At 44.2% G+C, this 13050-nt stretch overlaps 1 protein-coding gene across 1 annotated transcript in view; it reads left to right on the forward strand.

The window, feature by feature from the left end:
- Window positions 1-1579: 1579 nt before the first annotated feature.
- Window positions 1580-13050, forward strand: part of minar1 (membrane integral NOTCH2 associated receptor 1) — a 32025-nt gene continuing 20554 nt past the window's right edge. Inside the window, exons 1-3 of the mRNA XM_086143723.1 lie at window positions 1580-1901; window positions 4326-5186; window positions 7056-8513. Of these exons, the coding sequence (XP_085999849.1) occupies window positions 4365-5186; window positions 7056-8513 (2280 nt within the window). The 5' untranslated portion in view covers window positions 1580-1901; window positions 4326-4364. The remainder of the gene's footprint in view (window positions 1902-4325; window positions 5187-7055; window positions 8514-13050) is intronic.

Genomic DNA, 13050 nt, shown 5'->3' on the forward strand with positions numbered 1-13050 from the left:
TTAGAAGAGTTGAAACCCGTGAATTTGCATTGTTTCTTCAAGTTGCAAGTTTGCCAGATCCCCCCTCCTGGCAGCACGATGACGTCAATGGGACTTCATCACATCCCTCGACGGTAAAAGACGAAGGTTGATCAATAATCGATCACTAGTCCAGCAGCAGGTGTAGTGACGTCATTGCGAGAGGAAACAAAGAGCTGCAATCACTACACTGAGTTTAGGACTGAGGCCGGATGTTAGAGGCTTTTCCTTCAAAAGAAAAGCAGCACCAACAGTAAACGGCTTTTTCAGCAGACTTAATTTATTGCCATGGTTTCCCCAATAAGACACTGACCCTCGATAGACGCAGGGAGGCTCATCTTGTCGGAAGTAGAAACAAAATTAATGACTATAAGCCCGAGAATACATTGAAATAAATAAAAATATAACAAGAAAGTCAACCAAAAGATTCACCTCCACCGACAAGCAGACTCTTCTGTGTGGAGTTTGCAGGTTCTCCCCATATCTATGTCGGTTTCCTCCGGGTTCTCTGGTTTCCTCCCACAGTCCAAAAACATGCAGCAGGTTAATTGGAAGAAAATTAGGAAAAAAAAATCGCCCCAAATGAGTGAGTGAATGATTGTTTGTCTGTATATGTGGTCCTCCGATTGACTGGCTGTCATGGTGTGGGGGGGCAGACTTGAGCAGGGAACCACACCTCAGGGCAGAAATCTGGATGGAAAGCGCTTTTATTGCGTCGAGATGGCGGGACGGGTTGCAGGCGGGACTGCAGAGGCTGGGTCTCACCAGGACGGGTTGCAGACGGGACTGGGGAGGCTGGGTCTCACCAGGACGGGCGGCAGACTGGATGGGTTGCAGACGGGGTCAGAGGTTACACCGGCCGACTGGGTCCGGTCATAACGAGGGAGGGGACAGAGGTTACACCTGTGGTCCGGTCATGGCAAGGCTCTGCAGTGATCTGAGAGCCACAATCCCCTGGCGCCAGGCAGAGCGTGCCGCTGCCCTTTATGGGGATCTTGATTAGCGGCATCTGCTGCAGCTGGCGCCGATTACAATTGGGATCAGGTGTGAACCTTGACACTGGCAACCAGTCCAGGGTGTATCCTGCTTCTCGCCCTATGACAGCTAGAATAGGCTTCAGTGTTTCCCGCGACCCTGAGTGCAGGATAAGCAAGCGACAGACTATGGCCGGATTGAACAAAATAAATAAAAATAATGATAGTAAAGAGCGTTTCTATCAAAGTGATATTCAAACAACTAGACATATGAGTTACAACAGAATGCCTGCTACAACTGATACAACTGTTGCTTTTGGTTCCAACATCAATTCGCACATCCTCAGAATTTTAATATTCACACAGTTTCACATCTGAACAAATTTTAATTTTTATTATATATAAACGTAGTTTGAATGACAAGTCAGTCTTTTATTCAGATCATCTGAAAGGGAATGCCTATTGAACTGACTCTCTAAAGTAACTACTTGAGCTTTTATTCTGAAAGGTAAACCGGATGTGAAATTCTTTTCTCCTGTCACCTTGACGGCGCTCGGTGCCCTGCTCCACATGCAGCTTCAGTCCCGTACGTCTCTTCTCGGCGGCGGCAGCGGCTGCAGCATGTCACCCCACCCCGGTCCACCGGCCGTGATGAGGCCGGTTCAGCCAGCGGGGTGTGAGCGGCCCCCGATCGGTAACCGAACGGAACCAACCGGCCGGGTTCACGAGCTTTGCGCGTGCACGGAAGGATGCGACCAGCTGCGGGATCGGTGTTTGACGGACGCATTTTCCCGCTAACGGACGGTGTAAGTGGACATCCCGGTCCGGATGTCGGTGCCGCTCGGTACGATTAACGGAGACGCGGCGCCCCGGAGACCAGCTCCTCAGATGCTTCTCCTCCTACTCCCGGTGAGTGACGGAATGCGCGCCTCCGTTGACGCGGAAATGTCCCAGCAGCTGCTGGTCGGAGCGGTTCCGGTTCCGTGACCGGTCCACACTAGGTGAGACATAAGCTAACGTGAAAACCGTTAAAATAAGAATTGTGTTAAAGTGTCGTCGTTCTTAATAAGCGTTAATAGCGGTTAACAGTTAAATATGAATATGTGATAAACGTTTTTGTTAACAGTTAAATATAAAGTTTATGTAACAGTTAACAAATGTATTTTCCTCTAGATGCTAACTCAGCCCGAGTTCAATTAGCTATCTATAGTATTTATGTAACGTACCATAAATTCAGTGATGCTAACTAAGGCTTGTAAAGATGCCGTAAACATCAATTAACAATTAATTACCACCCCTCAACAATAATTTTTCAATTACAAACATTTTACATCCCACAGTGTGCTTGATTCAGCCCACACCATATCAAGCATTAATATCCTTAATTCATTGCCAATTTATTAGAGTAGTTCAAAAAATTGATGACATGGTAGAAACACTAATTGGAAATATCATCAAGCAGCGAAGAACTCAAATGAAGCATCCTTTCTTTAATTTGCTCGGAGGTATAAATGTATATTGTGGTTGTTGTTCTATGGATGAAGATGCTTCTAACATAGAGTGTGAATTCATTATTACTGCTTTGCCTTTTTTTTGTTAAATAATGGCCAACAAATGGGTTCAAATTTATCAACAGATTCAAATTAATTCAGCATTTATGGTGCATGTAACTGTATCAACCACACTAGTAAATTATAGCGAGGGGTTAAAAAAGATTCTATTTCAGTAATGATTGTAATGATTTTCTTATGCATTCATCCTTTATTTAGCTTTTTAATTGTTTTTCTAGGCTAATGGATGCAGATGTACCATTGAAAGAATAATTACATCATGTGTCCTGATGATTGTCTGGTAGCCTAATGAACTAGTAATGGTATTATTACATATTTATTGTGCACGGACGATAATGAAATCAGGTTCAAAGCACATTCATTCATAGAATACACAGAATGGGTGAATTTAGTGCTCACAAACGCTGAATGCACCAAGAAAAGAAAAAGGTGTTCACTTCTGAACTCAGTGGAAACTGGCTATTTGGAAGCGGGGCTTCGATCAGGATTTGTGACATCACAAATACGTAGATACCCATGTTGTTCTGTTGTTACAGCAACACATAGAGGATTATCTTAATTTTCCGAAGTACAAAGCACTGTACTGTACTGTAATAAATTCCTCTAATGTTCAATAGTTTAGTAAGAAAAGCGCCTCTAATAATAACATTCCTGATCCAAACATTTAAATCCAATTCCTGTAAAAATTGAAAATTAATTCAGTTTCCCAAATACATTTGTGCTAAGTGTCCTCCTTCCTAATTTTAGTCTTTAAGGTTTATAATCCATCCTGACTGGCTGTTGGGGTCCATTAATCCTTGATAAAGAGACATTTGAATTCTATGAAAGTAATCACTGCTCCTAAAGGCAGCAATGAAAATGGACTTTCAAAAAATGTTATTCATGGTTTATATATAATTAGTATATATATCAATTTATTAGGCGTGCATATATCCAGGATAACTAAGCAGCTGGGAGCCAAACAATATCCAGTATCTTTTTAGGCTTTTTGTAATTAATGTAGAAAGTGTCTTAAAGAATTATCAATAAGATTAATCCATATGAAAATATGCTCGTAAGAAAATAGTTCATTTTCTGTTGGTTAATACCATTCATCGTGTTTATAAATCTCTAAAACTGACTGATTTTATTTTCTCTCAGATTCTAATTTCCGTGGACACCTGAAGGAATAATCACCATACTCACTAGTTAAACGATATTGATTCTCAGCTTCTCATGAAGGATTATTAAGGTCAATAGTCATCTTTTAAAAATGATAGCAGTAAATGAGTGTCAAAGTATATCTAAGTAATTAATTTGCATTGATGTCTTTAAAAAATATATTAGATATATGTGTTAATAACAGCAAAACATGATCAGCTAACGAGTCGATCGTTGGCCCTCTTGTTTGCATACTCAGTTTATAAATGTGTCATAAAAGATTGCATTGATTTCATCAGATGCATGTTTAATTGAATGTAATCTAACTGCTACAGCTCACAGGGATGGCCAGTGTTGGCCTAACTCTTTCATTAGCTGGAATTAACTGGTAATAATCCTTAATACCGCATCTGTAACAGTGCTGCCATGATCCGTGTCACATTGAAAAAGATCAGCTCAATCTCTTTCCTTTTCCCTTAAATTCATGCCATATATTATATAGGTTAAAAAAATTGTTTGTCAACTTTACATATTTAGTAACTGATGTGGAACCACCATTTCAGTTCCAGTCTTCGACGATGCTCTAGCGGATTCTCAGCAAAGGCACCTTCCTTTATTCCAGGTTTGACTCTTTCTCTGAGGCCGGACCCCTGCTGGAACCATGGATCCCCTCCCGGAGTATTCCCTCTTCCTGATGCGCATCCTGGAGGAGCTGGACACCAAACACACCACCATGTCCTATCAGGACCTCTGCAAGTCTCTGTGCTCCCGCTTCGACCTGGTCCACCTCGCCAAGCTGCGCAGCCTGCTCTTCTACACTGCTTGTCTGGACCCCGCCTTCCCTGCCACCCTCTTCAGGGACAAGATGCGATGCTCTCTGGAGGATCCCCAGTCAAAGAAGCTGATGGTGGCGGCTGACATCGTCACCATGTTCAACCTGATCCAGATGAACGGCGGTGAGGCTAAAGACAAGCTGCCCGTCGTTCACAGGGCAAAGTCCCATAAACACCCCTCTGTGGAGGTTTGCCGCTCGGAGAACGAGGCCTACAAGTTCCAAGACTTTGAGCAGGGGGGCAGTTACGACACGCACCGCCACCACCATCACCACCACCATAACCATCACAGCCCGCAGCAGCACCTGGCAGCTCAGAACTCTCCGAAATCTGGCGAGTGCAACAACTGCCAGCCGTTCCTTCCAGCCTCGGACCCCAACTTCCTCCTGGGCGTCAGCAAGGACGTCAAGTGTCGGGCGGTGTCGATGGACAAGCTGCACCACTTGCCCCAGTACTCCGCCGGGCCCCCCTCGCCGCCTTGTGATATGCAGAGCACCTACTTTCCCATGGATGCAGACAGCGAGTCGACTCCCGATCCTGAGTCCCTGCAGCACCTCGGCCACCAGGAGCCCTTCAGCGTGCACTCGTGCATCCAGAAGAGGAACATCTTCAAGGAGGACTTTCACAACTTTGTGGCCTTCTCACCGCAGGTTCGTTTTGGGAGGAGGGTTGCAAGGGGGGGGGGGGTCATGGCGTCAGACATCTTCACATGTATTACTTGTAGAGGAAACCGACCCCGGTTTAAGGACCCATCTCCATCCTGGATTTCCATCGACTACCAGAAATAGACCCGCATCTTCTATCTGTATTTCTAAGACTCCCATGTTTACCAGTGTTTGGCCTCTGACGGGGAAAAAGGAAGTGACAGATCTGTTGCAGGAGCGGGGGTAAACACACAGGAACGTAAAACCGCACTGGATGCCAGAGAAAATAACTGGTAAACCAACCTTTAGAACCCTGGCCTCTATTTACGCTACGTTGGCTTTTTATATTTTTATTGCATGAATAACAAGACACTGAAACGTACGATCTTCACATTTTAGATATTTGAGAATGTTGCTTGAGAGGGCAGTCTGATTAATTCCCGCAGATGAATGATACGATCCGACCAACTTCCGGAAAGGTTCTCAAAAAACAAAAACAAAAGTGGCCCAATCACTTACCTTTTTTTCTGAGCTCGGATCAGTCAGATGTCAGATTTCAAGTTGGTTTGGAAAAAAAACAGCAAAACCATTCCTTCAAAATAAAAGCAGTCATGACCATACAGGGTATATATCCGTTTCTCATCAGCGTCAATCGCCTGTGATTATCGATAATACCCATAGTACAGTTAGAGTTCAGATGACGGTCTGAGTCACGTCCATCAGATTTTTTGGATGTATTTTAAACCACCGACTGATGAGTTCACAGACTGCTAGAGTGCTCTTTTATTTCCACTAAACTAACTTCCACTAAAACAGCATTTACCAGAAGGATTTCTCCCAAATTCCATTACCATCAAGATTGTATACACATGAAGTGAACAGTAACTCTCTCTTATAATTGACTGAAATGTGGGATACTTATTGTTTTATATTTTTCATTTGGAGAGCTTTTGGAAATGTCTTTGTTAAATCTTGGATGCTAATTTGAACCAAACACTGCTCGAAAACCAATGTCCGTCTTTCATGCAGTCACTGAAACTCCCAAGGATTGCAGGCATGAGGACCAGTTGCAACAGGAAGAGGGAGCCAAGTACTTCATATACTTTTCAGTCTCAACTCAGGTTTTGGTTTCCCAGTAGCCGGTCAAATCTGATAAAGTTTGCCACTGATAGTAGAAAGGTTTCGCCATCTGAGTCAAAGTTCGAGCCACTTCTTAGCTGCAACATTGTATTTTGTTTGTTGTTTTTTGACAATCGGGTACATTTTTTTTTCTCCAATTACAAGGCTCAATGTCGCAGAGGTCAACCAGAAGACAATGAGAACAGCTATTTATTGTCAAATCACAGCGCGTACGGACATTAATTAGACACCTTTTTTTTTCCTGAGCTGAATATGATATTTATTCCCTCTTGTGTCATTCCATTTGGCTGTTAAAACTCCAGCTGCCTCTCCTGATATTCAGCCAAAGTTATTAGCAGGGATTCAGTTCAGTGTTGTGTAAAAACACAAGCTCTACACTACACTAATAGGTCGCTGTGGCAACACGAAGACTTGATTGTTCGATAAAGACCCAGAGCAGGAAAGGGTCTGCTAACAAAAGGCTTAAGAGGAACTTGGTACTACTGTGGTTTCTCCCAATGAGGCGTTAAGATGGTTGTATTATGCAAACCTCCTTTCTGGTTTCCATCAATCCACTGGTCCATTCATTATCTACATTATCTACTGGCACTGGAGGCAATGCCAGCTATCATCAGGCAAGAGGCGAGGCACACCTTGTAATGGTCGCCATTCAAGAGTTCAGGTTTCTAGAAGTGATATGTGTAGACCAGTAAACCACCTCTGTATTTTTTGGTTGTCGCCTCTCTGTGATTGTAGGTCGTCACTAATGAGTGCAAACCGGGGGCGAAGGCGGCAGAGGGGTACCACCGACGAGAGCTTCACAAGCCAGCAACCTTCTTCAACCACAGCTTCGAGCTGCCGTACAGCAACCCCTACTTTGAACCCGCGCTCAACTCCCCGCTTCAGGACCGGCGGCGGGCGAAGCATGAGAGCCTCGACGATCTGCAGGCATCCACGTACTTTGGTCCGACCACTGTGTCGGAGTGCGTGAGCAGCAGGAAGCCGAGCCACAGGACGGGGAGGCAACCGTCGTGGCCGGTGAAGAGCCTCAGCCTGAACACAGAAGAGGCGCTACCAGACTTTGAACGTCCATTTCCCAACAGCAAACCCATCAAGGAGAACTTCCACTGCAACGTGAGCGTTGTAGGTATGGATGACGCTCAGTGCATCCAGAGCTCAAAGGCCAACGTTGTGACATATTCATCCGGATTTAGCAAAAAGAGCAATGGCTCGAAAACAAAGGACGTGACGCTGATGGCGAGCAGACCCGGAGGTTTGGACAGAAAAGAAGTGGCAAAAAGATTCTGGGATAAAAATATGAAAAGTCCGTCGTTTCAGAGTGCCGACAGCTCAGCCAGCATTGGGACTCAAACGGAGCAGGCAGAGAAGAAGAAGGTGAAGGAGTTCCCCGCCAAGTTCACTGAGCGAGAGCGTCATATGTTTAAACATGCCGATGAGGAAGAAGTAATCAGCGATGACATAAGCGACATATTTCGTTTCCTGGATGACATGAGCGTTTGTGACTCTCTAGGCATCGTCCAGTCATCGTGCTACAACAGTAATGGCTCTCTGTCTCAGGTGACACTGAAGTCTGAAGGTGACAGCTCCCCTGAACGCAACACAGTCAAACTGGCCAAGTCCAAGCTGGACCGTCTCTTCCACTCCTTGGAGAACACCGATGACGAGCTCAAATCCAGCGTCTGTAAGCTGATGATGAGAATCGGTGAGATCGAGAAGAAGCTGGAATCGCTGTCGGGGGTCCGTAGCGAGATCTCCCAGGTTCTGTCCAAACTCAACAAGCTGGATGAGAAGATCCAAGAGCCGGAGGTCAATGGACGACACAGCGAAGCGGCATCTGCCTCGGGATCCAATGCCACCCCTGACAAGTCGCATCCTGACATGAACCTCTCGCCGCATGTCTTCCAGTGTCATACCATTGGACACATCAAAATGGAAGGGGCGACGTCGAGCGACTGGTGCTGCCCCGAAGGCCCCAACGCGGACAGCATGAGGGTGAAAGCCCTGAAAAAGAGCATTTTACTCAGGAGGTCGTCGCGCTCACTCAATGAGGAGGGCGGCGTCACAGAGTCCAAGGTGGCCAGCATCACCAACTCCCCCCGGGACTGGAGGACGGTGTCGTACTCCTGTCACCCTGGAGACGAGGCCAAGGACAAAGACAGAGATGCCAAGGACAGACACCGCAAAAACAAAGAGGTAGGACTAAGTCACGAATTACAAAGCAGAGAAGTAGGAAAGTGAAACCAGTTATCTTCTATCCCTAAAAGTGTTTTTGAAAATCAATTCTTGGAACAGCAGGATAATAATTTTTAGCCTAACAAATTTATGAAGGAATCAGTTCAGATTAATTTCTAGCATATTTTAGATAGAATGGATGAATCAAATTCAGATAAAAGCAGAGAGAAGGTCATGGAAAGATATACCAGCAGAGACACCAGAACACTGGTCCTCCAACTTAAGATCTCTTTCTAAATCACAGTTGTCAAATACATATATTGTTCTCTCAGGGAATTATGGAATCACTCCTGTTTAATTTTATTTCAGGTAATGAATTGGCCTTTATCATGTTGCTTTTAAACCTTGATTGTTTTCTAGTCATATCTGGCTGACACTGTTTTAGTATTTGTGAAATGTCACAATTTTACTTGGTTGGTGTCTGCTCGTTATCTCCTGCGATAGCAGTTGCAGGAGTCGTAACAACCTCCAATTTGCATAAATAAAGCCAACCTCTGGACGATACAGGACTGAAGGGAAAAAAAAAATCCTCTCGAAAACTTGCGTCCCTTGAGGCATCTCCCATAGTCAACAGATGTATACCCCCCTTCAGCTCAGCCTCCGCCCCTCCAATCCAATCAGAAGAACAATTAATCCTGCCACATTAGGAGACTAAAAATGGCTCGGGGGGCGGTGTGGGGGAGCCGGGTGTCTGAGCATCACTCCACGTCGAGGCTGTGTTCGTGAGCCATCAACAGGGAACAACCGGGGTGGAGACATTTGACCTTCTCTGTCTCCCCGGGCTTGCGTGGTGGTGGAGCCTAAGCGTCGGAATAGAAGTATTAATTATGATAGATGAGGGATATTGGACACATACAACACAGATGATGCTTGAACAATTTGAAAAAAAAATCTGATTCAGCATCAGCAATCACTGCGGCTGATGGGTGAATGGACAATCTTGTTTTTTTTCTGAACATTTGTTTCCAACACCATCTCAGCAAGGCCTTGAACGCAAAAAGGCAAAGCACGTATATTCCTTTTCCAAAAGAGGCGCATAAAAGGATCGGCTGGATCATGCATGTCCTCATTATAACCTGTGTGTTGGTGAGGTGTTTTCTTCTGACATTACCAGCCAAGAGCGGATCGAGGCTCAGGGGTAGAAAAACGCAGGCGCACCGACACCTGGGAGAAATTCTCCCTTTTCAGGAATGTCAGCCTCAGAGCTCACAGATCCTTCATCACGTTTCATACCATTGCATCTTCATGCCTCCCCAGCTTTAGTCTAAGGTTAGCTGGTGATGCCGTGAGTGCACCCACCCTTGTTTCACATGCAAATCCAGGCAAAAATCATTGCAGAAGTGGCTACGTATGTTTATGTCCTTTTCATTAAAGCCAAACAAGTAACTGGGATCAGGGAGGACAAACTGAAACCATTTCCTGTCCTTTAATTGCTGGCGATAAAGGTGAAAATCTCCTTGTGTTTGTCTCTCTGTGCTTCATAACAGTTAACTTTCCACTTTAGCTCTCGGCAGAGGGGATGTCTGTTTCATTTTTTTTTTTTTTTTTTTTTGCCACTTTGCTGCAGCTCTACAGCATTTTCATGCAGAACGCTCTTTCTCGTTGAATTTATTTTCATAGGTGGCAAAGGCTTCGTGCTCCATTCCGATGGATTCCGACGGTGCGGTCTTAGGGTTCCATGTGGCCTTGCGATTGGGTTTGTGCTCTTCTATAGGGGTTTTGTGTTCCATTTAAGCGGTTTTATGTTCAGATGGCGAGGCTTTGTGTTCTCTCTCAGTGATCCTGTATTACCTCGCCGAGGCTCCTGGCTTCCCTGGGAATGGGTTGAGCTTTCCTTGTAAGGGGCTCTTGTTCCTTTCGTGAGTTTGTGTCACCACGCATGGCTTTTTCTTCTTTAGAAATGACTTTGGCTTCTTTGACAGAGGTTTTGTTTGTTCCTTTGCAACGCTTTTCCTTTTCGTTACACTGGCTTTATCTTCTTCTGATCTGGTATTCCGTTCCTTTGCAGTTGTTTTTTTTTTTCTTTCGGTTCATACATTTTTCCCGTTCCCCGCTCTGGTGCCGGCTCCAGCTGTCAATCTGTTGTGCAAGGGTGTGTTTACGACTGATATCAGATTTATGGTGTCTCTTCTTGCTCTGATGTTGCGTGTGTGCGTGTTTGACACTCTTGTGAGTTCAGGTCATGATTTATTGGTTTAGTCCAACTTCTGGGGTAGGAATGGAAGGGAATACAAAAACATGCCTGTAACCTCCAGGTAGTGAAGTAGGGGATGTTGTGAAATCTTCTTTGATGCTTTGCGAGTGTCGGAGGAGCGGGGGAGACAAACATTGATTCTGCTGCATTTAAACCGGCAGCGGAGCACCTGATGAGGGAAACGATTTCCAGATTAAATAGTCTGAATTACAAGGCACTAAAATACCTGATCCTCGAACTGGAAGCTGAAATAATGAGTTCCAGAAGGATCTCATATGGTGCTATAATCAGGCATTCAAAATACAGGCCTGGCTTGGACGCTGCAACCACCAGTTTGAATTAGTTCAGGCGGATCAATGAACCTCCTCCTGGCCACAGTCAGAACTGCATGCTGGAATTTCAGTGGTGTCATCAATATACAGTATGTTGCTATATAATAACAATAATAGTAATAATGATAATAAGTCATTGTTGTTATTAGTAGTATTATTTGGAACATGGGCATTTTGACACATAATACATATATATATTTATATATAGTATAATAGCTTGTATAACATTCAAGAAATACTGTATAATTGCTGATAAATGTGGATAATAATTATAAAAAAAGTGAAAATATGGAGGAAAACAACAATTGAGTAAAAATCACAACCTTGTTTTCAACCTTTTGCCTTTTTGAAATTCAAATTAATCATTCCATCATTTTTGTTAAACCCTAACCTTTAACAAGAAACCACAGGGTTTCTACTCTCCAGTTCTTATCGTTACTCCCCCTCCCCTATTTTTTTATTCCTCCTTTATGTCTCCTCTTTTTATACTTCCTCCGTGATGGCTGTCACTCTTACAAAGGCTTCTGCTGAGACCCGTCAGTCAAGGTTCCACCCACGCTGGTTTTCATTGAATCCACACAGAATCTTTGAAAGTCCCTCAACAGCGTTTGAAATAACTGGATAAAAATATCACTGGTAAGGGCTCTGAATGAGAGCCCAACACCCATGACCTGAAGAGGGACACCGGAGCCAGAAGGCAAACATAGCGTCCGATCACATCCGGAGATTTCACTCTTCATCAGCCGCATCTCACACTCAATGACGTTTCCAGTTTCCTGGGTCAGTTCGGACCTCAACAACCCATCCCACCGCGTCATGGAAACGCTATCATGGTTGCAACCAGGACATCACTCGGAACCGCACTGTCTTATTTTTCATGGACAGTATTATTATAAAAATGCGCAAAAGAAGATGATGAAATATTGATTTCTCTTCAATTCAGCTACACTGCAGCATAGATTTCATCAGTATTTTTTCCCTGACAGAATGCTTGAAAGGTGATATTTTCTACTCAGCTCCAAATCCCAGCTGCACAGTAGACCTTTCTTATTTTGGCGGGGGGCTTTTAAAAGGACAGAGTAGGATAGAGGAAGTAGCCAAAGTAGCGTAACTGTGGGAATGTTAGAAGACAGTGCCGTGAGGAGACAGACGAAGACGTGAGGGAAATAATAATAAAATGTCTCAGCTGCTGTGTCAACAAGCCACCATCTGTAATGCCAGGATGAGCCTGCTATTTAAGCCGCGGCCTGGCCTGGTCACGTGACAAGAACAGACGAACAATCTCCTGACTTTATATAATATGGGCTTTGTAATATAAATTTTATCCAATAACAGAGTGGATCAAGAAATAGAAACAAAATAAAAGACAAGACGCCATTCCAAAATTAACTGTTAAATGGCTGTTTCTCATCCAGTATGACTTTCACACTTCACTCCTTGGTTCACTGCTCTGCCTTGGATGGGAAGTGACATTTGCCATACACATTTCTATTATACAAGTTTTTGCTCCCAATTTAGAAGTTCTCCACCCGTTATTTTTCTGTTCAAGGGTTCTGTTTCCTGCTCTTTTGTCTTTGAACAATTTGAAAATTTGTATAAAACCAAGTCAAGTCAGATTTTGTTTGAAGTCTGGACCACTGTCTTGAAAATTATTTACAGAAATCCAACATTCTCACATGAGGAAGCACTTAGTGACAGTGGTGAGGGAAAACCATGGGCAGATCCGAATTCAATCCCTTCTGTCTTAACCAGTTGAGAGTAGAAAGTGTGATAAAGATTGTAGAAGATGGTTAAACAGAAAAGGACCTTAGTAACTGAATGCTCCAGCCCCTCATTCACCCTTTAAAGACCATAGGGACCATATGTAGCCCTGCATCCTGGTAACGTAAGGATCTGACCTGACCTGATCTGATCTGAGTTATTTGAGATGTGACGGATCAATCCATGTGGATAGAGGAGCCTCGCTGCTGCT

This window comes from Fistularia commersonii, chromosome 3 (genome assembly GCF_037954325.1).
Source record: "Fistularia commersonii isolate RoL2024-O1a breed Wild chromosome 3, RoL_Fcom_v1.0, whole genome shotgun sequence".
NCBI classification, from domain to species: domain Eukaryota; kingdom Metazoa; phylum Chordata; class Actinopteri; order Syngnathiformes; family Fistulariidae; genus Fistularia; species Fistularia commersonii.